The sequence below is a fragment of the Lepeophtheirus salmonis genome, chromosome W (genome assembly GCF_016086655.4).
Source record: "Lepeophtheirus salmonis chromosome W, UVic_Lsal_1.4, whole genome shotgun sequence".
In the NCBI taxonomy this organism is placed as follows: domain Eukaryota; kingdom Metazoa; phylum Arthropoda; class Copepoda; order Siphonostomatoida; family Caligidae; genus Lepeophtheirus; species Lepeophtheirus salmonis.
The window spans coordinates 145446-170736 of NC_092585.1; the positions used below are offsets into that span (position 1 = coordinate 145446).

General features: G+C 34.2%; 3 protein-coding genes and 4 long non-coding RNA genes across 8 annotated transcripts; 4 read left to right on the forward strand and 3 right to left on the reverse strand.

The window, feature by feature from the left end:
* Window positions 1-261: 261 nt before the first annotated feature.
* On the reverse strand, window positions 262-8721 carry LOC121131291 (proteasome subunit beta type-2). 2 transcript variants are annotated; one of them, XM_040726787.2, is made up of 5 exons: window positions 8045-8488; window positions 3789-7988; window positions 3525-3718; window positions 3301-3466; window positions 262-511 (listed from the first exon to the last, which is right to left on the reverse strand). In XM_040726787.2, the coding sequence occupies exons 2-5, from the start codon at window positions 3877-3879 to the stop codon at window positions 330-332; spliced, it is 633 nt and encodes a 210-aa protein (XP_040582721.1). In that variant the 5' UTR covers window positions 3880-7988; window positions 8045-8488; the 3' UTR covers window positions 262-329. The 2 variants fall into 2 exon arrangements, with proteins under 2 accessions (XP_040582721.1, XP_071749951.1); XM_071893850.1 differs by lacking the exons at window positions 262-511; window positions 3301-3466; window positions 3525-3718 and having other exon boundaries at window positions 4462-7988; window positions 8045-8721.
* Window positions 4572-5051, forward strand: LOC121131292 (cilia- and flagella-associated protein 20). Its single transcript, XM_040726788.2, has 2 exons — window positions 4572-4847; window positions 4911-5051. The coding sequence occupies exons 1-2, from the start codon at window positions 4572-4574 to the stop codon at window positions 5049-5051; spliced, it is 417 nt and encodes a 138-aa protein (XP_040582722.1).
* A 2109-nt stretch (window positions 8722-10830) lies between the features above and the next one.
* On the forward strand, window positions 10831-12488 carry LOC139907418 (uncharacterized). The gene is made up of 3 exons (XR_011784015.1): window positions 10831-11910; window positions 11963-12101; window positions 12164-12488. It is a non-coding gene; the product is annotated as an uncharacterized lncRNA (long non-coding RNA).
* A 3170-nt stretch (window positions 12489-15658) lies between these two features.
* LOC121131298 (uncharacterized) lies at window positions 15659-17706 on the forward strand. Its single transcript, XR_005869006.2, has 2 exons — window positions 15659-15826; window positions 15925-17706. It is a non-coding gene; the product is annotated as an uncharacterized lncRNA (long non-coding RNA).
* Window positions 16127-19782, reverse strand: LOC121131297 (PHD finger protein 14). The gene is made up of 2 exons (XM_071893836.1): window positions 18175-19782; window positions 16127-17591 (listed from the first exon to the last, which is right to left on the reverse strand). Exons 1-2 carry the CDS (start codon window positions 19261-19263, stop codon window positions 16398-16400), a joined length of 2283 nt encoding a protein of 760 aa, XP_071749937.1. The 5' UTR covers window positions 19264-19782; the 3' UTR covers window positions 16127-16397.
* Window positions 19783-21338: 1556 nt separating this feature from the next.
* Window positions 21339-22355, reverse strand: LOC139907409 (uncharacterized). Its single transcript, XR_011783996.1, has 2 exons — window positions 22188-22355; window positions 21339-22128 (listed from the first exon to the last, which is right to left on the reverse strand). It is a non-coding gene; the product is annotated as an uncharacterized lncRNA (long non-coding RNA).
* Window positions 22356-22482: 127 nt separating this feature from the next.
* On the forward strand, window positions 22483-24991 carry LOC139907408 (uncharacterized). The gene is made up of 3 exons (XR_011783995.1): window positions 22483-24074; window positions 24128-24263; window positions 24326-24991. It is a non-coding gene; the product is annotated as an uncharacterized lncRNA (long non-coding RNA).
* Window positions 24992-25291: the final 300 nt, after the last annotated feature.

A 25291-nucleotide genomic window follows, 5' to 3' on the forward strand; every position in this document is an offset into this window, starting at 1 on the left:
GATCCCTCAAATTCTGAAACCAGCACAGCTCAAAAAAATCAATGATCGTACGATAGTGACTAATTTTGTTATCAACATAACCGCTATTTTTAATAAAATATAATCCACTGTGATCGTTTATAAGCTACCCTATTTATATTATTACAATATACATCTTTCAATAATGTGCATATGATACCAATAATTAATTAATCGCTGTTTCGACATAAAAATGAGCTAGTCATTTTTATATGCTCTTGACAAAGCAAAAAGAAAAAAAAATCAAACTCATAACATTGTATTTTTTAAATATTATAAATATTCTTAAGGGACAATTTAATTAAAAGTATTCAAAATGATAATTTATTTCCCTTTTGGAAAGACACTCTTTCGAGCATAATGGGTTTTAGACTTTTTGTACCCTCCTTGTTGATGATTTGGACGCTAAAGTTGGGTAAATTAATAATCAAACGCTTTTGAACTTCAGCAACGCAGGTCGTAATAAGATCATAGCCTTCTTCAACTGTCATATCTGGAAGTGAACCAAAAAGATAATGGGTGAGTAAAATGTATAAGTATAAGAGTCTATTCAATTGAATATATCTATGTGGTACGTCAAAATAAAAACAATCTTGCACAAACATCAAGAAAAGGAAAAAAAACCAAAATAATTATTACAACTGCATGAATTATGCTTGATTAAGTGCCCAACCCGTTAAAGCACAGAGCATTTTTTTTACCATAGTGCAGCTGACGATATGCAATTTATAAATTTCCGCTCTGCACTGCCATATGCTTATGTTAAAAATTTGTCTTGAAAATTACTGCTAGCTATTTTTTGAGGGGTTTATATAATAGGTTGTGGGGAAAGTAATTTCACATTTCCTGGCCCTTTTTTTAACTAAGTATATCTTGATCATTATTGGTAACATTGGATCATACGACAAGGCGTTGTAAAGGTATGAGCCTATACTACAAACTACAATATTGCACTTGGCGGGTTCAGTCGTAAATTATCGTGAGTCGAAGATAGAGTTCTTAAAGAAAGAAATTCGCCATATTTTACATTTTTACTACCTGAAAGGAAAAAACACGTCAAAAGCGATCAAGAAAATTTGCGATGTATACGGGGCCGATACTCTTTTGGTTCGTGTTACACAACAGTAGTTCGAACGATTCCCCCCTCAATTCTGTCCTCTACAGTGAACAACTCGACCGTTTGAAGCTGGCGATCGAACAGAAGCGGCCAGCATTAGTGACAACGCCGGACCACAAATATATTTAATGACGCGTCAGAAGCTCGGATGATAAGTTCTTATGTATTCTCACTACAGTCCGGACCTACAACCTGTTCCTGCCTATGACCAACGCGCTTGGGGGTTCAAATTTGGCCTCAATAGAGACCTGTGAAAATTGGTTGTGAGTTATTTGTCAATAGGGACAAGGGCATTAAGAAGTTGGATTTTCGTTGGTAAAAAATTATCGAACAGAACTCATCATAAATCGGATGAGTGTAACACTTCTTATAAAACATTGAAATGAAGCGAAAAATATGAAATCACTTTATCCACAACCAAATATTAAACACTTCATGTAATAGGCATAAAATTAACATTTTTGGAATTAATGTTTTAGTTCATCCTTACACGAATTTTGAAAATATTTGGATAAAAGTGGACCAAGCTGTTGATATTTAAGTGAGAATATAGTCAAATTTCGGATTTTTATAAATATAATTGATTTTGCCAAATTTAGACACCCATATCTCTAGAACCAATTTATCTCAAATTTTTTCATACCCAATGGTATTTACATTCAGGTAAAAAATTAGCTAATTCTGAACATGTGGCACCTCTCGTTGTCGTTTTAGCGTGGAATGGTCCGTTTGATCAATTGTCGCTTTTATATTAAATTCTTTTGAATGGCTTGAGGTACCCCAAGAAAGTTACGAGTCATTAAACAAAAATACTTATCATAGGAATAGTAATATTAAAAAAAGTGGAATCAGTTGGCGAGAAAACCGTATGCGGACTGGAAATGGCTGATCCCGGGCTATGAGCCTTTTTTTGGCCCCAATATAACATATAAAATATGTATAATTTACTTTTTTATTTTTCTTTAATTGTGAATGGCAATTTTTACGACTTCTTTGAAGAGTCGATTATAATCATGTGATAAGAAATAGAATATAATTATAACTTAATTAAAAAAAATGTAAACCAGACTCCTACTTCTGAGCTAACAGTCCATATGTCATAATGTAGGGTGATATCTAGGACCAAAAATTGGAAAATTGATATTAGTCAAAATATCTAACATCTGCATTGTACCGGAGAAAATTCTTAAAAATTTCGATATTTTATGACACAAAGTAGGGAATGGAAAATAAATTGTTGTATCCAAGGAATCCTTAATACACATAGTACTCACACTTAGATGAATGAATGCATCTGTTATGTACTTCTTAAAAGAGTATGACACAAAATTTGCATCCCTGGACATTATATCAGGTACAAAATACAAATAAGATTTCTTTAATTACAAAGTCAAGTTTGTTCACCATAAAAATCTATTTTTTTAATTATTGCTAATATTACGTAACTGGGATCAAATTGATGGATCCCTACTTTAATATTCTATTAATTTTTTTATTCAAATAAACTTGTCTCTTACGAGTCAGCCAAGTAAATGCTGTCAAGATGGTTCACGACATTAGTACCTTAGGGCTCTGTCCATGTTCCTAGCCACCAACTCCATATCTCTTTTTAGCTAGACAAGCTCCCTACTCAAGAGGCTGAGGCCCAGGTACTTGTAGAAGGAGTTTTAATTGTAAGGAGTAACATCCGTTTTGTTTACTGAGCTTGCAGACTTTGTGTCTACAAAAAAGCTACGGATGTGGGTGGGTGGAGACCCTTATGTACATGAAACCGCACTTTTTGGGGCTGGGATTCAGACCTACCCCATGGCACTCAAATATGAAAATATTTACTTATTTTTGAAGTAGGTCCAGGGAATTTGACAAATGAGCCCTCTCATCGGGAAAAAGCTAATGTGACAATTTGGTTTTCTTGATTTTAAATCCGGGAATATCCATCCCTTTTTCTTCTGTAATTGATATATATTATATTCTCATGGGTGACTAGTGACTATATATCTCCAGGGCTACGAGATATCAGGTCACTGCAGAGATAGTAACAATGAATCTGTTGTTGGGAAAGGGAGGAGGAAAGAAAAGAAGTGCTTTCGGGGATATCATTATCATTTCTACAACTGCGGATAGGGACATAATTGGATGCGAGGCCATGTATTGACGTTTGTTACCTGGTCTGTAGTTGCGATCCAGAATCCCACTGGAGAAGATACCCCCATAGCCGTGGCTTGCATGCTCCGTCTGTACCATTCCGGCTAAATAGTCCACGGTATAAAGCTCCGTTTTATTGCTCTTTTTGTCGTAGCCAGCAATGAGAAGATTGACGTGGAAAGGGGTCTGTAAATACAAAAAGAGCAAGAGATGATGTGAGAGCCGCGATTCAAAAGTAACTAACGCGACTCCTGAGGTAATCCGCAAGGTTCCTTCGTGTGAAATTAGCAGCTTCCGAAGGGGACATTTCGTAGGCATTTCTCATCTTGTAGAGCTGAATATTCTTGGCCATAAACTCTGCAAACTGTGTCGTGTCTCCAGACTCTCCGAGGGCGCTCATGAGCAAATGATTCGTCAAGGGATACGTTTTCTCACAGGCTAATAGACGTAGTAGGATTTATTTATTATTAATTAAAGAAAGGCCGCCATGATTTAATTGAACACTCACTATCCTTCAACATCAAAATAGATTGGGCGCAGGTTTGATCCGTGGCGACCATGACAAAGTCATGAAAAGCGATTCCGATAGAGGTTTCCATGATTCCAGTGAGAAGCTTCGCAGTTTCGAGTTGACTAACTAATACTATTGAAAAAAAGTGTACGAGGATGATTGTTGAAAAAAGAAATGAAGCGCCCTCTGCTCACATGAATATAATTATTATATTGCTACGTTACAAACATAGAGAACGCAACAATACAATTATCAATAAAGAGACTAAAAAGGAAAGGGAGACAAGATGGTTGAAATAAAAAGTGAACATAAACAAAATATATGAATTATGTTCAGAATTCACGTAACCTCGATCAAAAAATATAGATTATTTTTTTATCTATGGTTGAAGTATATACTTAGTACACATCAGTGAACACACCTTTATTGTTCTGCTTTCTTTTATTCGATTATATCCACGGAATTACTTGTGTCCTTATGGCTATAAAGTGATTACTTATAATGGATTTATTTATTTCCTTTAAACGTTAAGGTTTCACGTAAAAATGCAAGATTGCTTTCATCGAAAGGTTGCGTGATTTTGTTTGTTTTGTGTTAATACAAATATTATTTACACTTATTATTCCCAATGCTGGGACTGTCCCAGGCCAATGTTACTAGAACCAAGATATTTGACTAGAACAACAATGGTGTGAGATGTCCCGGAGAATCTTCAACATTTCATATTCATCGACTAAATAATTACAAAAATATTAAGTACTTTCAAATCCTGAGACTCCAATGTTCAAAAACACATTTCAAAGTGGATTCCTGAGTATACTTTACTCCTTAGGGAGCAAACCTCTTCAAATATGGAATAAAAGGGTACGAAATGGTCATATTAAGCGAATAACAGATGGGGATATCCAAAGTTTTGTACTTGAAATCGTGGGAACGAATGTGAGTACGACTTATGTAACATGTCCAGCGGATCCTCGGAAGACTCTAGGTATCAAATTACCCTATTTGGTCATGATTGTGAAGAACATGAAGAAATACTTTACATTTGAAGTGCAGGTAAAATGTTGAACTTGTTGAAAAAGAATATTCATATTGTATTGTCATTCCCCTTTTTTGTAGGTATTAGACGATAAAAACGTTCGACGACGATTCCGTGCCTCAAATTACCAGTCTACAACGAGAGTAAAGCCATTTATCTGCACAATGCCAATGAGATTAGACGATGGTTGGAATCAAATACAGTTTAATCTAAAACCTTAAAGTGCCAATTTTTTGGGTAAAACAGAGACTTGAGCTCCTGAATCCATAAGGAACTTAATTTTGTTTTTAGTGTCGATCGTGTAAATTAGATACTTGTCTGGGTTTAATACTCCAAAGAGCTGAGGACTACTTAGTTTTTGGAGATGAGAGAAAAGAGGGGACAGGGGGTGCGGAGCACGTCTTTGCCTCAGCGCCGTATGTCCTGTGCTTATAGCAAATGGAAATTTGCTTCTTCTTTTCTTTCCAATTCACATCTCTTTTCCTTCTCGCCATAGACGTTTAAATATTTCACGCGGGCTTGAGTAAGGAGAATAAAAGACGGTATCCCAACCGTAGCGGATTTCTTTAAACCATCACAAATTCTTCGGACTTTGTTTGTCTGTGCATGGGCCATGGGTCTGTGTGAGTCCGGGACGGATCGTATCACCATCTCCCTGCATAAGGAATCCCTCAAGTCATGTACGAATGCCGGGTCGAGGAGTTGGCGAACCTTCGCCATTATCTAGCTCAGGGAAAGAGATTCGTCCTTTAGAACATCCAGGACACTCCGAATCCGTTATTGGGGAGAAGTGCCGTACTTCTTAATAAAGCAATCCTTGATCTCCGCGTAAGAACCCCCCAAATCTTCGGGTGGAAAGTTTCTGAGGATATGGCAGGGTAGCTATTTGTCTTCTCTTCGTCTTCTACAATCCCGTATCTCCTGAAGATTGAATCCACTCTAGCGAACCAGATTTCAAAGTCCTCTTCATCGAAGTGAGGAAGTCGTACCTCTGTGATTCGAGATCGTACCGACACCGGTACATCTGGGACGGACCGCGTTGGAGGATTTGAAGCATTTGCCTCCTCCACAGTAGAGAGCTCTGAAGGAGGTTCCTTTGACCTAGTGATTGGCATTGTGTTCAAATGTTGGGGGGTCACCAAAGAAGAAGCCTACACATGTTGGTTATCTTACTTCACTGACTTTATTAGAGTCTTTCTATGAGACATATTATTGGTATAAACAAGAAGAGCTCTAAGAGGTCCTTCATATTTAATAAAAGTAAAATTTGTGGATCTGGTAGTAACTTTGTGGCTAATGAACGCCGATACTAGCAGGTGTACGCATATAGTCCATAAAATAAAAGTTGTAGATCATGAAAAGGTGTAATTAATTTGGATGGGCCTTTCTGACCTTAAAATTCATCAAGGAGGGTTAAAATAATCTATGTAGCTGGATACATTTCAGGATCATTAGTGCACGAGTTTTCCTAATTTACATACTACAACGTCTACATAAAGGATTATTTCTACGGTATCTTATTAAATGATCAAACACGGTTTTTTTTTCGAGGAAGAGTTATCAGCATAAGCGTACGAAGATATTTCATATTTAGCCTTATTTCCCGGTGGTCCGGCGGGATGATTTCTCTGGCCACAAATGCAATAAGCCTGTCAATGACTCCTCCTAAGTCATTTCCCATATCCTATTCATTCTAAACCTTACTTTCATCCTTTGGCCATGACTCACAAAAACTTTTAAAACGCAACGTTCATATGGCAACTCCTTTAGTCGTTTCCTTTACCCATCATTGACTAGACATTGACAATGATCGATAATCTATAAATTTGACATTTCAACTTTTTCAAATAGTATAGAATTAAAGCTTAAGGAAAAACGAAATATCTATTGCTGAAGGTTATCAGATTATGGTATTTGTGAGCTTCTTAATTTGAAGTATTGTATTAAGATGATCGGAACAACGGGATAGAGTCCAATTAAATGAAACGTATAGTCATTTTGAAAGCGTTAATATTATATTAATTCAACTATAAACCTACTAATTACATATTCTGTTCTTAATAGTCTCTAATTATTTGATTTTAAACCGCAAAACCTGACCAAAGAGGAAAATTTGTGTATAATACAGTGATTATTATTTTTTATACTTACATAATACAATTTTTAAAAACTGAAATATATTGTTAAAATTTCTTGTTGGTTATGTTTGATAGTTATTGTATAATAAAGTGTTTTTTAATAATTTTATTTTTAATATTATAATATAAAACAATACCTTGACATAACCCTCCGTCAAACGAAACCTGATTGGTTGGGCTATCGAAGGTTATTGAGTCCATAGGTGTGTCTCTGATGACCAGTGCCGTATGTCAGGAAGATTTTTCGGTCCGCTTTACAAGGGTGAACGGTTGATTTTCAGAGGTGAACGTGGGATATTTAAACAGGGCAAATGCTACAGCATAGATTAAATCTTGCAAGAATATCGTCCAATGGATTGTCTGACCATTATTTTCTTCAGGCAAACATTGGGAAAAATAAAATGAAAAGGAAAAACTCTAGACGGAAAGTCAATGCCGACCTATTCATAAAGGAAGGAGTATAATGGAGTATAAAATGCACGGTGCAAGAATGAGATAAAATTTTTGAACTATACAATTAAGTCAAACAATTTAAACCTCCTTAAATATTTTTAAAATAATAACGAATGAAGATAATGAACGATATTATAATATACCATGAAACGGTTACATCGACAGAAAATAAATTATGTTCACAAGTCTTGATGTTCTTAACTCGCATGTATGCATGGTGATGTGTTTGAAAAAAATGCATGTATTCTTTATCATGATTAGAAGAAGAAGTTTTTCCTCTCTTTCCTTGACGCAAAGGTGTCAATCAAACTGTCCATGTCTTCATGGAGCACCTTGTCCATGTTCAAGAGGGTGAGGGAGGAGAGCCTCTCCTGGTCCATGGTGGTCCTCATGTGGTTCTTGAGCCTTCTGAGACAGGAGAATGACCGCTCCACCTCACAGCTGCTGATGGGCATTGAGACCAGGATAACGATCACCTTGTATAGCTCCAGCATCAGGCGGAACACTCCCGAGCTTATTAACTCCGCAGCAATTTGTGACGAAACTGTCTTCTGTGTCAATATCTGCCTAGAAAAACATAAATTTTAAACATATAATGCAAAATGAAACATTATAATATTAACCTTGAATTGCTGGAAGATTGCATGGTCTGACTGGAGCTGCTCGAGTTCAAGTCTGTAGTGCTTGGCGAGACGCTCAATGACACAGGTCTCCACTTCACTGTCATTGACGATTGCAATGAGATCCATTGTGATGTTTGTATCGTCGGTGGCAAATCTGCTCTCAAGCTCTAATAAAATCTTATTGATTGCAACATCGAAATGTGTTTCACAGAAGTAGGATTCAGTTGTTCCTTTCCACTTTATTCTCCTTGGAATCTTAGCCTCCTTGAATTCCAAATCAATTGAGTCCTCCTGGTCAAATACTGATTTCATCTCAGACGACTTCAACTCAGCAAGTTTCCAGATTGATTCAAAGATTTTCTCATTCTTAAGATCTTCAAGAGTCCTAATCACTAGGTTGACGTGTTTCCGGGCCTTTGTTAGGTCAACCTTTCTGCCTTGCAGTTCATCTGACAAGCTAGATGTGTGTCTGAGGAGTGTCTTCAACAGTTCAATGCCGAAAACAAATTCGTGACTAAAGATGCTGTTGAGCAGAGAAGTTGCTGTTGAACTCGACAATGTATCTTTATCTTTTCTCATTATTATGAGGGTCTTCATGATTCTGACCATCCCTAGAGATACAGCGTGTACAGCATCGTAGCGGAGACTCCAGCGGGTAGCAGACTGGTTCTTCAGGGTCATCACCTTTGCATGCTCCTCATCTTTACTTGTTATCTTCACCGACTTGTAGATTGCTGACCTCTTTAGTGACCCTTCAATGAAGTTGTATAAAATTTGTACTGTCCCCATTGTATTTCTCAACAGGGTTATATCTGAGAGAAGATCCTTGACTACAAGATTGAGGACATGGGCGTAGCAGTGGATGTAGACACACAGTGGGGCTGCTTCCTTCCACTTGGCGGCAAGACCCTTCTTGATGCCAGATATGTTGGAGGCACCGTCCGCGGCCAGGGAGACAGTGCGGGCGGGGTTAAGGCCGAGATCCTTGACAGCCTCGTGAAGCTTCTCAAACAAATATTTGCCGTCAGTCTGGGTAACTTTTACAAACTTGAGGAAGCTCTCTTTCTTGATGCCTTCACTCGTCAGATATCCCAGTGACAGACTGAACTGCTCCGTGTTTGACATATCTGATGTCTCATCAACAATCACAGAGAACCAGTAGTCATCATCGCCGGCACAAGTCTTGACATCTTCAATTATATTTTCCGTCACTTTGGATGCTATAATCTCTATCAGCTCATTTTGGATGTCAGGTGAAGTCCATTTGGCAAAACCTGCCCCAGCTGAACCAAATTTTTAGACTTCGGCCTCCAGTTTATCTTTGAGAATATGATTGTCGTGTGAACGCAGGGACAAAAGCTTCCTCAGCATGTTGAGACTGAACATGGCCGAGAACCAAGGTATTCTTTCTCTTTGATGTGAGAAAATTGATCCACTTTTCCATCGACAGTTTGTGTTTTTTGTTGTTAGAATGAACTTTCAACGAGGAACTGTTTTTCCATCTTTTGAACTCAAATTTCCCAAGGTTGGAAATGGAAAATTTGGAACAGGCAAAACACTTGGCTGACTTTTCAACCTCGTCATATTCTAGCCACGGGAACTTACGGAACCAATCATATTGAAAGTCTCTGGAGTATTTGTCATCTATTTGAGGACTGTATGTTTGTAACTTGGGCTGTAGAGGATGATCTCTCTCGACTTTAGGCACAGTTTCCCGCTCAGTCTCCACTCTGGTTCTGGTCTGGATGTCCTTCCGCTTTGGCTCCCGCCCGGTAAGTATCGGGTCACCCAGCTGGCTCGTGAAAACGACAGGGTACTCTGGGCCTCCGTCCACAATCTTCATCTCCTCAGTCTTGATCTCCTCACCTCCCTGGACATTGTCGCTAGTCTCAGAGTCCTCTGCAGAGGGAATATTGTTGTTGTTGACTACAGAGAGCTGCTCGGGAGAGAAGATTGGTCCGATATCGAGATTAAGAAGTCTTATTCCATGAGAAATCCATCCGCTGGGGTAATTTGATGAGTCGCCATTATTTTCTGTGTCTGCAGTAACTTTCTCTTCAGCAGAAACGGACTTTTCAGATCTTGGTTCAGGCAGTAAGGCCTCAACTGGAGCAGGGTCATTGGGACAGGAGGAGGCAGTGACTGAGGATGAGGATGTAGCAGAGGAAGTTTTCTTAACAGCAAAGTTCAATGTTATCTGCTTCTTATGATCAATTTTCACTTGATACTTGCAGCTGGGGTCATTCTTATGGAGTTTAACTTTGTGATCATTAAAGTTGTCCTTCTGTATTTCCTTCTGACAGATGGAACAAATCACCAACTCTCTGTTAAAATGGGTTTTCCGCTTCCCGTGATACATTTTCTGATAATTAATAAATTACTGCAACAATCCACTCTAAAAAGTACATAACTATTATTTATGTCCCTTTTAAGCAGTAATAATTTAATTTATCTTGTATTCAATGAAACAAATTCTCACGCTCTTAAATATTTCAAGAGTACTCCATACGAAAAATGTTGTGTGCGTCTTTTTTTTTTTTTTTTGGCTGTAAAGTACTTCACATTTGCAACCAGTAACGTTAAACGTAATATCTAACTCAAATATCCACTCAATGTGAAGTACTTTAAATCCATACGAAAAATGTTGTGTGCGTCTTTGTTTTTTATTTTTGGCTGTAAAGTACTCTTGAAATAATTGCAGTAATTTATTAATTACCAGAAATGTATCACGGGAAGCGGAAAACGCGTTTTATATTAAAAGGTTCAATCATTTATATTTATAAAATGACAGGCAATATTTGAAAGAGATATTACGGTAAATTACAGGATTTGAATTCAAATTTCTGCGATGAATTGAGATACCCGAGAGTGTTAACTGTAGTTTAAAACCTCCGTTTTATATATCTGACTTAATTTGGCCCCAATATTGTCTTAGAGATATAATTTATTAATTTACTAATTCTATAAATGTGCCGGTGAATTTTTGCTACTTTAAGTACAATTTGTGGTGCCTCCAAAGGATTAATCAGAATCATTTTTTCATTTAAATGAACTATAATTTGTTGGAAAATGTATTCCATGTTCAATTTTGAGAAAAATTATCTAGCTTCCTTTTGGGTGGACGTGCTACAAATATGTAATTTTATTATAATGACTCAGTACTATTATGAGTTGGTCATAAGCAAGGGTGATAATTTTGGTAAGAATAGAAAAGCGTGCGAGGAGAAAAGAAGAATTACTTATGGCATCATTGATTTAACAATATACATCTTTAACTATCAATCATGAACGTTATCATTCCCGCCTTTATTATTCAATATTAATATAATATGAGATGGTGATAGTCGATAGAGAACTGAATAAAATCCACAAAATGACGTTGCCTTCTGTCTGGATTTATGAAAATGGAGGCCCAGGAATTTGGAAAATACTTACCGGATGAGAAACAGATGGTTTATCGGATTTGTCGATATAAATGTGCCTTTAGTCCCCTGTCTAGAATTACACGCCACTCATTATCCTCATCTCATAACAAGAGTATGGATATTCATCTATAAAATCAATTTGACGATGAATACATCAAGTCAGACTTTAACTTTGATCTCACAACGATGCTTATTGCATGTAATATAACCTTATCCATTGCTAATCATCTACGTTCAAAAAATTTATGGAGAAATACAAGGGTAAACATATTGGTCCCCGAGGAACCATCATTAAATTAATGGAGGATGTTGGTACTGATGTCATTTATAGAAATACATATAAAAATGTTTTGAGTCATCCACACCAAATGATGATCAAGTTATCAGTAAAAAGTATTTACGAATATCGAAATGGAACTCTGAATTTTGTACTATCTCACAGTAAGTATTCAATTTTTTTAAAATCTAACCATAAAATATGATTCTATTTTAGCTAAACATATCAAGAATTATGATACACAACTCAGTAAAGGGCAAAAGCAACTGCTTAAATGGTCACAACAACGGGGTAGTAGCTTTGGATGGTTTGCAACTAGTTTGTCTGAGACTACTTACTTCGCTTTAATACTTGGGTATGATAATTAGGTCTTCCAATATTACATAGTCAATAAATATTACTTTTTTATCACTAAAGGCTTAGCTATGGTTGATGGGCTCCAAGAAATGGTGTTCAGAAAACTCATAAAAGGCAAAAACAACTGTTTAAATGGTCACAACAACGAGGGTAGTTACATTGGGTGTTGCATTATAATTAACAATTGTGTATATCCATCATGATAATAGTATGTTGTTATATAAGCATACCTAAATAACGGAGGGAAATATTTTTTGATGCTCTTAATAAGGAGTAATATCGCCGGACATTACTACATAATTAGCTTTTGCTCTAAATCTTTACGATGAATTTATTTATAACATTTTTTTATTAGTATATTTATTGTCTAATTTTATGATTTTGACATTTACTTTATTATTAATAATTAGTTAGGTCTCATCGGTAGAGATATATCTATTCTGTGCACAATTGTATATAGCAACTTCCACATGAAGAAGAGGGGTGATTATCTTTTTGATTAAACTCCACGTCTCGCTTGTGTATTGCAACCTAAAGTTATGACATATTTAACTGAATTCCGATGGTAAAAGAAGAAAAAAATCTATTATTTCAATATTCTGTATTTATAATTTATTATTATTAATAGTTATATGATTTTAATTGTTTAATTTTGTCTATTTAACTTAAATGTTTAATGGTTTATTTTTTAGTATGTAGATTATATTTAATTACAGCCTTCTTTTTTAAACTTTGAGCTTCAAATATATTTCAAATACTCTACTTTGTCGTTTCATTAGCTATTATTCCGAGAATAAGGTTCATAATGAATTACAATTTCATGGAGTGTGACGTTATAAAATCTACTGTAACGGATAAAAAACGTCGAAGAAAGACTTATGGTATCATTGTTTAAAATACTGATGTGATTATCATCTGCCTGCTTTATTATGATTTTTGAAGGTATAACGAAAGTATTTAGTAGCAAAATGTTTAATGAAGATATAATACATATAATTAGACGTTTTTTATCTATTACAGTAGATTTGAAAACGTCACACTCCATGAAATTGTAATTCATTATTAACCATATTAACAGAATAATAGCTAATGAAACGACAAAGTAGAGTATTTCGAAATATATTTGAAGTTCCAAGTTTAAAAAGAAAGCTTAAATTAAATATAATCTACATACTAAAAAATAAACCATAATACATTGATGTTAAATATACAAAATTGAACAATTGGAATCATATAACTAATAACAATAAATTATATGTACATACAGAATATTGAAATAATAGATTGATCCAAATAATATTTTCTTGTTCTGACATGAATTCAGTTAAATATATATTATCTTTAAGTTGCTAAACACAAGCAAGACGTGGAGTTTAATCAAAAAGATAATCACCCCTCTTCTTCATATGGAAGTTGCTATATACAATTGTGCACAGGATAGATATATCTCTACCGATGAGATCTAACTAATTATTAATAATAAAGTAAATGTCAAATCATAAAATTAGACAATAAATATACTAATAAAAAAAATGTTAGAAATAAATCCATCTTAAAAATTTAGAGCAAAAGCTAATTAAGTAGTAATGTCCGGCGATATTACTCCTTATTAAGGGCATCAAAAAAGATTTCCCCCCGTTATTTATGCTTGTATAACAGCATACTATTATAATGAAGGATACGCACAATTGCTAATTATAATGCTACACCAAATATTAACTACCCCCGTTGTTGTGACCATTTAAGCAGTTGTTTTTGCCTTTTATGAGTTTTCTGAACACCATTTCTTGGGGCTTATCAACCATAGCTAATCCTTAAGTGATAAAAAAGTACTATTTATTGACTATGTAATATTGGAAACCCTAATGATCATACCCAAGTCTTTAAGTGAAGAAACTAATGTCAGACAAAATAGTTGCGAACCTTCCAAATATACTAATTTACTACTCCCGTTGTTGTGACCATTTAAGCACTTGTTTTTGCCATTTAATGAGTTGTGTATCATAATTCTTGATAATTTTAGCTAAAATAGAATAATATTTTATGATTAAATTTTAAAAAAAATGAATACTTTCTGTTAGATGGTACAAAATTCAGAGTTCCACTTCGTAATTTGGTGTGGATGACTCTAATCAGGATGAAAATTATCTGAACTTCACAATTTACAACGGAGGTATTTCTATAAATGACATCATTACCAACATCCTCCATTAATTAATGATGGTTCCTCGGGAAGGGAAAAATTTACCCGTGTATTTCTCCATAAATTTTTTGAACGTAGATGATTAGCAATGGATAACGGTATATTACATGTAATTAGCATCTTTGTGAGATCAGAGTTAAAGTATGACTTGATGTATTCATCATTTACTTGATTTTTTAGATGAATATCCATGCTCTTGATATGAGATGAGGATAATGAGTGGCGTATAATTCTAGAAAGGAGACTAAGGCACATTTATTTCGACAAATCCGACAAACCATCTGTTTCTCATCTGGTAAGTAATTCCCAAATTCCTAGTCCTCCATTTTCAGAAATCCAAACTGAAGGCGACGTTATTTTAGGCCTTTTATTCAGTTTTCTATCGACTATCAGCATCTAATATAATATTAATATTGAATAATAAAGGCGGGAATGATAACGTTCTTGATTGATAGAAGAAGATGTATATTATTTAATCAATGATGCCATAAGTATTTCTTCTCTTCTCCTCGCACGCTTTTGTATTCTTACCAAAATTATCACCCTTATTTATATCTAAAGTTGATAATTCTGTAGAGAAAAACGCGTGCAAGGAGAAGGGGGGAGAAAGACTTATGGTATCATTGTTTGAAATACTGATGTGATTATCAGCTGCCTGCTTTATTATGATTTTTTGAGAGTATTTATAAGCAAAATGTTTAATGAAGATATACAACGTATTGACTTAGACGTTTTTTATCCGTAGAAAGTTTTTAAAGTTATAACATATTTAACTGAATTCATGTCAGAACAAGAAAATATTATTTGGATCAATCTATTATTTATATGATTCCAATTGTTCAATTTTGTATATTTAACATAAATGTATTATGGTTTATTTTTTAGTATGTAGATTATATTTAATTTAAGCTTTCTTTTTAAACTTGGAACTTCAAATATATTTCGAAATACTCTACTTTGTCGTTTCATTAGCTATTCTGAGAATAAGGTTCATAATGAATTACAATTTCATGGAGTGTGACGTTTCCAAATCTACTGTAACGGATAAAAATCGTCTAAGTCAACTATACGTAGTATATCTTCATTAAACATTTTGCTAATAAATACTTTCGTTATACCCTCAAAAATCATAATAAAGCAGGCAGATGATAATCACATCAGTATTTCAAACAATGATATCATAAGTCTTTCTCCCTCCCCCTTCTCCTTGCACGCGTTTTTCACAACAGAATTATCAACTTAGGTTATACCATAATGTAAAAGGACTTGCAAGAATTTTAAATTCCATGTATCGTACAGACTGCAAGGCAAGACAAACAGATTTTGTCAAAACACGCAACCAATCATACTCTACGACGTCACTATTAAAACCGTGGTTGATGTCAAACATCAGTCGTACACGCGTTATAGTCTGTATAACCTTGATTTTTATATTATTCAATGAGTGAAGAATAGCTATAAAGGTAGCTAAGACCGTAAGACTAAAAGACCGACGTATCGATTCTTAGGACCGTTGAATGGTAAAAAAAGATTGGATCGATAAAAAAAAAAAAAAAAAAGACTGGAAGGATCCAACACTAATAGCAACGCAATAATATACTTTAATTTTCTTTTTTAGGTCAGCCCACACAAATGGAGAGATGATCCTTATCAGCTGCTTAAGGAATACTGGGACTGACTATATTTGCGCTGAGCTTTAAATCTATGAGTCGGAAATTCCTTAGATGACATCAAACTTGTCAAAATTCGTGGGGTAAAACTTTTTTATAAATGTCGTTCTAAATTAATTCATTTTAGTGCATTCATATTATACTTCAGTATTACTAGAAATTCATATATATTTTTTTTAATTGACAGTACATATCATTATCATTCATTAAAAGAGTAAAAATTACGTCGACATTCATTTTTATCCATATTATATCGTGTACTAGAAAGAAGAGGAGGGGGACCACATATAAAAATACACGGTAACGATAATAACTGGGGCATTGAGGGGATCTTTCAATGCAATCTAGAAATTGATTCATAAGGAATTAAATAAATACATTGTTTGGAAAAGAAATGAATATTTTTTTAGGGTAAGGATACTTAATCAAGATGCCAGTCAGAGTCTACATCCGAGGGATCACATTCATTACAATGCCATCCATAGCCAGCCACCTTAGGAGTTTTTTTGACTGGAGGAAACAAACAGGAAAAATGGTAGCATTTTTGACATTCGTCACACCTAACTAAGTTGGAATTACTTCCTGAAGCTTCACACTTGTTACAGAATGTCCTTACATCTTTTGCATCCGCGGAAAGGCGTTTTTTCTTGTTGTTTTTAGGGAGCAAGGGATGATCAGGTTCTGCCACGGGAATGGTTTTGTTTTCGTAAATATTACGTATCTTTATTTTTATGGGTTTGTGGTGTTTGATCTCTAAAGGAGTAGTATTAGTAGAAGCTGACTGATTGTTTTCGCCTTTCAGTACCTCAACCTCATCAGAAGAGTATCCTCCTGCTACAATAGATGGAACTAATTTTTGCATTTTTCGTTTTTTCTTTTCTCTTTTACGCTCTTTTTTCAATCTTTTCTTTTCAGCTTTTGCAGAAACAAGGGAAGCAGCTACAACTTCTGGATTTTCTACGGGAAGGAGATGCGATGATCCATTCACCACCTTCTTCTCTTCTACCACGTCAGAGAAAGATTTATTAAAATCAATCTCCATTGGTCCATCCTCTTCGGAACTGAAATTCCCTCCTCCCTGATTGAAGGATGTTTTTTTATACCGATGCCGACGAGGTCTCGATACATCCACTTGATTACCTACATCTCCAGAAGATAACTTATCACACTCTGAGCACTGCCACTTGTACAATTTGGACCGTTTGAGCATTCGGGTCAATGGAGGATTAAGACAACCCAAATGATAGTGTAATATGCAAGTGTCACAGGGAATTATTAAGTGTTGGTCGTTGATTCCCAAGCAAACACCACATTTGCTCAGATTTAGCAATTCACTTGAATTACCAACACGTCCGCTTACGGAGTCTATATAACTTGATTGCTTACTTGCATGCACTTCATTTCCATTTGAAACTCCCTCAACCTGGGAACGAGGAAGAATTGAATGTTCAGGAGGTATTGTCATGCCCATGGCGGTAAGCGTAATGGTATAAAATTGAATATTTTCTGTAAGTGAACTATTGATTTTCATGTGAGCATCCCTTTCTTCATTTGCCTTTTCATAAAGCTGTTGAATTTGTGACTGCCGTGTCCGCAATAAGGAAGCAGACTTCATCTAAAAAGAAAAAAAACATAATAGAACTTTAAGAACTTGCGCTATTTTGTATGTTCATTTCTTTGTATGTAAATTAATTGATTTAAAAAAATAAATAGCTATACATATATATATATATGCGGTGCATGAACATAAAAACAATATGAATCAAGAATAGGAGAAAATCCCAATGTATTTTCTTACTTCACACATACATTGAGGTCATTCTGGTACATATTTAAGTCATTTATAGGCGTATTTTTTTTTTTTTTTTGTGGGATGACTTGAGACATCCAATAATTTTAACTATAATTTAAAACCTTTATTTTTATTAAGAATACATAATTTGACCCCGATACGTCCCTTACAAATAAAATCTATCATTCTTTTATTGTAACAATCATTTTTTGTTACCTGGAGTGCAATCTTCTACACACTCAAAGGGTTTATAAGAATAATTTGTAGATATAAATTGACGATAGTTCGTCGAAGAATACTAATGTAATTCACACTCAATTGGGATAAAAATGATTATAGTTTGTTTTTGTGTTGACGGGGAACATATGATATTTATAGCTTTGAAATATTATGTAAAATGACATACCTCCTCTGACAGCATAGTTTTTAAGTTTAACAAACGGCTTTGACGATCATGGAAATATGCAACAAACTCTACATTGAATGAAGGAGTCAAGTTCCACTTTTTTTGTATTTCCTGAATAGCCATGTACTGGGCTTCTTTGGCCTTTTGTCGATCAGAACTTAAGCCGGTTACACACTCTGTCAGTCTCTGAGTTTTACGAATGGCTGATGCCGAGGAAGAAAGAAATCGGGGGGTCTTCTTAAATGGAAGAGGAAGTTCATTCTTTTTACTAGAGTGGAATCGAGATTGTCTTCTATTCAGCTTCCTTAAGATTCTTTGAGCTGGAGTTTCGTTAGGAAGAGCCAGGGAAGAAGTTGAACTGATATTCTGTCCTTCCCGAGACTCTAAAATTAAACTTTTCCTTCGTTCCGCCTGCCTTTTAGAAATGGCATAAAGGCGCTTTTTGGACTTAATCACAGACTTATCAGAATGGAGACGACAATGTGCTATATAAGGATCTGTTTCCGTATATACGGGTTCGGCTAAAAGCCCATGTGCTTGACCACAAGAAGCATGAAAAGAAGATCTACACATCCCTGCATCACATTGAATACAAATCCCTGTCCTTGAGAAGGGACTTTGTTCACACAATCCACATGCTTTCCTTCCCCAATTGGAGTAGTTTATCTCAAATATTGTGATAGCACTAAGTTTATCAATATCCCCGAAAGCAACTCCATTAACGTAAAGAGCGCAGATCAAATGAACCCATCTACCCACATCCGTTTCTTTATACACACCCCCAATAGCGGGACACAGTTCACAAATCGGACTTGTCGTTATTCCTGCTTGGCAAGGATCACAAAACCAAGGCTCTGTGGATGCTTCAGATATATTTGAAGCTACTGAGCCGGATTCAGTGATGCCATAGCAAGTTTCATGAACGGATATGCCACATCCATCGCACTCCACGATTTCATTAGCATCATTGGAGGATGTTCCGAGGCAACAGGCACAGACTTTAAATTTGAACAAAAGGGCGTCTTCATCCCCTGGGAAACACGTTTCCTGTTTGGAGATGCCAAGTAAATCCGATGTGGTGAGTCGCATTTCCCGAACTCCTTTCGCATTAGCGAGTTCTTCTTCCAATTCATCATCCTCTTCTTCATCTCCGGAGTCGGAATCGGAAGTTCTTTCTTCGTCCAAGTCCTCGTGATCCGTATCTGTAGTTGTTGAGACAATTTATTAATGAGGTACAAATAGATTGTAAATGACATTAGTAATAACTCATTGCAGGCCAAAAACACGTAATAAAGCAAAGCAAAAAAAAATCATTTCAATCATAAAAATTGAAATCAAACTAAAAAACTCGAGAATGAAGAAACCGGCTCAAAAAAATGAACATCCCTATTTTAAAGTCTGAATCCTCGGAGCTCTCCTGAGCATAAGTATCCTCTAGGTACTGGATATCCTGTGAAGGCTTGATTTGTCTTTTTCCTTGACTCCTCGATTTGAATAAGAACTCCATTGATTCGTTTAAATCCCGTAGTTGCCGCACTCCTTTGGGTGAAGAACACTAATAATCATTTTTTTTCTCCTTTTCTCTTTCTTTCTCTCTCTCACTCTTTCCTAGCTCGACTTCTTTTCTCTTTTTCTAGCTATTTAATTACTAAGTTGACATCATTATCTTCAGTGTATCACGCAACCTTTCCTTATAAATAGGAAAAAATGCCCGAAATCATCTGGTAGTTAGTTAAATAAGTCAATCACACCAACTACAATTTATCTATGACGTGACTACTAAAAGTGTGGTGGAATAGATAAAGAAATATATAGAGGTGACAAGGCATGGAAATGGCTGTTTCATTGCCTTCAGCTGTTCACGTTTGTCGTATAATAATAAATATAGGAATATATTCGATATCTTATTTGAACTCGGGGATTTAAAAGAAATAGAGATACAACATTTTGAAAAGAACTCATATTCTGAGTTTTTAGAGTTGTGAGGATTTAGGACATTCAATAACCAAGAATGATAATAAGTGGACAGTAATAACTTACTAATTAAAAATAAGATGCGAAATAATAACAACAGACGTGAGTATATTTTAAGCTCTATATTTAGATTAAATGGAATAATTAAAAGAACAGAAAAAAACCTCATTTTAGAATGGAAAAAACATTTAAATATAATCAGGGTGGCCAACAGCTGATTACATGGCCAGATATGCATAAGACTCTGTGTCAGGAAAAAGGGCAACGGGAAAAATGGAAAGATTATTTTAAACTGATATAATATCTATCACCAATAAAATATATAATAAAGAGAAAAGAATAATAAACACACACGACAGCGGTTCCAATGGAAGGAATGCTAATCACTTAATTCTCCGTTATTAATTACAATATTATTAGACATGATGGACTATTCATTTTGGAGTCGATTCTTCTTTTTTGAGGTTTAGCTTGGTTTTCTTCTTCAGATAAAGTTTCAATCTGCCATCACTCCCGTAGAAATTGAAATTCATGCATCTCCTGTTGAGGATAAACTATTTTTGTACTAATTGATTTTGTAATTAATGAAGATCGATCTAAGCGTATGAAAAACACTTCTAAATTAAAAATGTGTCACTTCATTTATCCAATTGTTTGTGTGTATTATGTTTGATATGTTTCAACATTAAAATAATAACTAATATATCATATTCATGCTGTCATAATCATAAGTAAACATATTTATTTTATCATAAATTGATAGATGTAACTTTTATGATTTTTTCCCATGGAATAAGATCTAAATTACTTGAAAGTTACGCATTTTTTAAACATCCATAAGCCGAACATAACGATTGAAATTACTAATTCAATATATTTTATTCATAGAACTAACTTTTTAAGGGCCATTGAAAAAATATTAGTGTATTTATGATCAAAAGAAGTGGACTAATACCCACCATGATCAAAAGAAATAAAAAAGACTGTATTTCTCTGGAATTGAAAGGTAAACCTGAGTTAAATAGACACAACAATTTCACAAATGCCAAACTTTTAAAAATAAAATAGTTAAGAGAAATATAAGGCACCTGAAATCTTTGAGGGCCTGAAACCTTCCCATAGAGTTGGCTCTAACTATACATACCTAAATTAGATAATTACATGAGTGTCGAATAAATTTTTTAGAGTCGTTTCTGTCGCCATAAAATATGTATTTACATTTGTTCAATAAATTAATTAATTGATGGAATTAACCATTGACAAAGGAATTTACATTAATATTTGTTTTACAAGTTAATGAAGTTGGAGCTGGATTCTCATTCTAAATTGAAATGAATGAATATACAGAGTTATAATATTCATATTCTTTGATAAATATCACCGAAGACCATTATTATTTATGACAAACGTAGTTACATATTCAAATGTCATTGTATCATACTAGAAAAATACACTTAAAAATTCGTTGAAAGAGCCTATAAGTCACTTTTTATGGTTCTCATACTTGGCTTGATACATTGGGAGTATGAATTCACAGTCCTAGATAAACAACTTCGAGAATTCGAGTCTTTAGATAACTACGTAATGCAGCCGTTTCGTTCTCTTTGGGCGAGAAAGAAGGTTTATGAAAAGACAAAGACCATGGTTCTATTGCAATTTCAGATTGCTCCAACTGTACTGAGCTTTACAGTTTTCCTCGCACTCTCCAATAACTCTACCTTTGACTACCTGCCCGAATCCACTCAGTGGTTTGTCGCTCCACAGCCAACCACCTCTTCTTCTGACACATCCTGGATCATAACAAAGTGGAAATTGCTGCTCTTGCATAGTATTTTGCAAATGCTTGTCCGTCAGTCCAAGAGTTTTGTCCAATATGAATAGTCCATCATGTCTAATGATATTGTAATTAATAACGGAGATTTAAGTGATTAGCACTCCTTCCAGTGGAACCGCTGTTGTGTTTGTTTATTTCTCTTTTCTCTTATTATATTGGTGATAGATATTATTATATGATTTATATCAGTTTAAAAGAATCTTACCATTATTTCCATTTAGATACTTTTCCTTTTTTTTTATCTTGCCATTTTTTCCTAAAATCCGTTATTTATATGTATGGAGAGAAAAGGAGATTTTATTCTTTACACTTATATGTTTGGGCTAAAGCTTTTAATGCTTTAGTTTGGGCTAATAATAGCTCTATAGGATTCATATTTAATTTGTATATCAATGGGCAAGTGCGTTGTTTACTTAAATTCGTATGTAAACACACCACCAGTGAGTAGCTCCATATTGCGGAAAAATAATAAACCTCACTTAATAATAATTATGATTATCCGGCCAAAGAATACTAGCTAGAGAAAGACTTGAGACGAAGTTGAGTCACCTGTTGACATAAGCCCTTTAATTTTATTACACATGGTTATTACTTATTTGAGACTTTATGAATGTGATTTTAATTTTTATTAAGTGATAATTAAATTAAAAGTATTCTTGAGTCAAAGTGGTTTTCCAAAGATGAGTTGAACAACCCAAGAAGTTAATTTCAAGAATCTATTCTTTTCAAGAAATAAGAAAAGTATGAAGTCCTTCTCGCTAGTAGTCATTGAATTACAATTTGGATTTAAATCCAATAAAACTAATCCATTTATTCGTCAATGTTACTATTACAAAGTTAGACAACAAGAAAATGCCCTTTTTTTCTTAGGAGATAGTTTTTAGACGAGTATGGACTGCCTCTCCTCATTTCGATGCTAATGTCAAATAAGTTCAATCTTCGGAATCTGTTTCTTTAGTGAGCAAGGACTGACTCACCAAGATAACGAAGAGCTATCATCCTTTTGGATCAGGATCTTTCAAGATAATACGAATATAGTTCATTCATGAATTACTCATTCTTATGAAGCTGAGAAAAGGGACCAACATTTCTTCTCATGAAAGTTAATATAATTCTTATTGAACATCTATTAAGAATTTATCTTCATACAATTGATAGAAATCTAAATATTAGTATGTTTATCGGAGCCCTTTGATCTCTTATGCAATGGAAAGAAATAACTATGTTTTAATATTTTGTTGTAAATTTTCTAGCATTTTTTAATTAGATACTCAGGACTGATACTTATCACTTCGATTTTTCTTTTTTTATGTTAATATGTAATGATTATATCTGTGAGGATTTTAGGCCTCTCTCGAATACCTCAAGGATTGATAATAAGTGGACTGTAATAACTTACTAATATATAAGGGTGATATTTTGGTAAGAATAGAAAAGCGTGCGAGGAGAAGAGAAGAAATACTTATGGCATCATTGATTAAATAATATGCATCTTCTTCTATCAATCATGAACGTTATCCTTCCCGCCTTTATTATTCTGTATTAATATAATAATATGAGATGGGGATAGTCGATAGAGAACTGAATAAAATGCAAAAAATAACGTCGCCTTCTGTCTGGATTTCTGAAAATGGAGGCCTAGGAATTTGGAAAATACTTACCGGATGAGAAACAGATGGTTTGTCGGATTTGTCGATATAAATGTGCCTTTAGTCCCCTGTCTAGAATTACACGCCACTCATTATCCTCATCTCATAATAAGAGTATCGATATTCATCTATAAAATCAATTTAACGATGAATACATCGAGTCAGACTTTAACTCTGATCTCACAACGATGCGTATTGCATGTAATATAACCTTATCCATTGCTAATCATCTACGTTCAAAAAATTTATGGAGAAATACAAGGGTAAACATATCCCTTCCCGAGGAACCATCATTAAATTAATGGAGGATGTTGTTACTGATGTCATTTATAGAAATACATATAAAAATGTTTTGAGTCATCCACAACAAATGACTATCAAGTTATCAGTAAAAAGTATTTACGAATATCGAAATGGAACTCTGAATTTTGTATTATCTCACAGTAAGTATTCAATTTTTTTTTAAATCTAACCATAAAATATGATTCTATTTTAGCTAAACATATCAAGAATTATGATACACAACTCAGTAAAGGGCAAAAACAACTGCTTAAATGGTCACAACAACGGGGGTAGTAGCTTTGGATGGTTTGCAACAAGTTTGTCTGAGACTACTTCGTTTTAAGACTTGGGTATGATAATTAGGTTTTCCAATATTACATAGTCATTAAATATTACTTTTTTATCACTTAAGGCTTAGCTATGGTTGATGGGCTCCAAGAAATGGTGTTCAGAAAACTCATAAAAGGCAAAAACAACTGTTTAAATGGTCACAACAACGAGGGTAGTTACATTGGGTGTTGCATTATAATTAACAATTGTGTATATCCATCATGATAATAGTATGTTGTTATATAAGCATACCTAAATAACGGAGGGAAATATTTTTTGATGCTCTTAATAAGGAGTAATATCGCCGGACATTACTACATAATTAGCTTTTGCTCTAAATCTTTAAGATGAATTTATTTCTAACATTTTTTTTATTAATATATTTATTATCTAATTTTATGATTTTGACATTTACTTTATTATTAATAATTAGTTAGATCTCATCGGTAGAGATATATCTATCCTGTGCACAATTGTATATAGCAACTTCCACATGAAGAAGAGGGGTGATTATCTTTTTGATTAAACTCCACGTCTCGCTTGTGTATTGCAACCTAAAGTTATGACATATTTAACTGAATTCCGATGTTAGAACAAGAAAAAATTATCTGGATCAATCTATTATTTCAATATTCTGTATTTATAATTTATTATTATAAATAGTTCTATGATTTTAATTGTTTGATTTTGTATATTTAACTTAAATGTTTAATGGTTATTTTTTAGTGTGTAGATTATATTTAATTAAAGCCTTCTTTTTTAAACTTTGAGCTTCAAATATATTTCAAATACTCTACTTTGTCGTTTCATTAGGTATTATTCTGAGAATAAGGTTCATAATGAATTACAATTTCATGGAGTGTGACGTTTTCAAATCTACTGTAACGGATAAAAAACGTAAATTAGTAATATAATATATAACGCAGAATAATAACAACGGACGTGTGTATATTTGAAGATGTATATTTCAAGTGCTCAACTTAATAATAACTTATTATTAAGTATATTATTAATAATAAGGAAAAAAGTTAATTTCCCTTCAAAAGCA

Excerpts from the sequence above, each read along its gene's own strand:
- LOC121131292 (XM_040726788.2), top strand. The coding sequence starts at position 4,572 with ATGTTCAAAAACACATTTCAAAGTGGATTCCTGAGTATACTTTACTCC. Across the intron at positions 4,848-4,910 it reads ACTTTACATTTGAAGTGCAG|GTATTAGACGATAAAAACGT; the intron begins GTAAAATGTTGA and ends CCTTTTTTGTAG.
- LOC121131291 (XM_071893850.1), bottom strand. The coding sequence starts at position 8,653 with ATGGTCAGAATCATGAAGACCCTCATAATAATGAGAAAAGATAAAGAT. Across the intron at positions 7,989-8,044 it reads CAATCTTCCAGCAATTCAAG|GCAGATATTGACACAGAAGA; the intron begins GTTAATATTATA and ends ATGTTTTTCTAG.
- LOC121131297 (XM_071893836.1), bottom strand. The coding sequence starts at position 19,263 with ATGCGACTCACCACATCGGATTTACTTGGCATCTCCAAACAGGAAACG. Across the intron at positions 17,592-18,174 it reads AAACTATGCTGTCAGAGGAG|ATGAAGTCTGCTTCCTTATT; the intron begins GTATGTCATTTT and ends TTTTCTTTTTAG.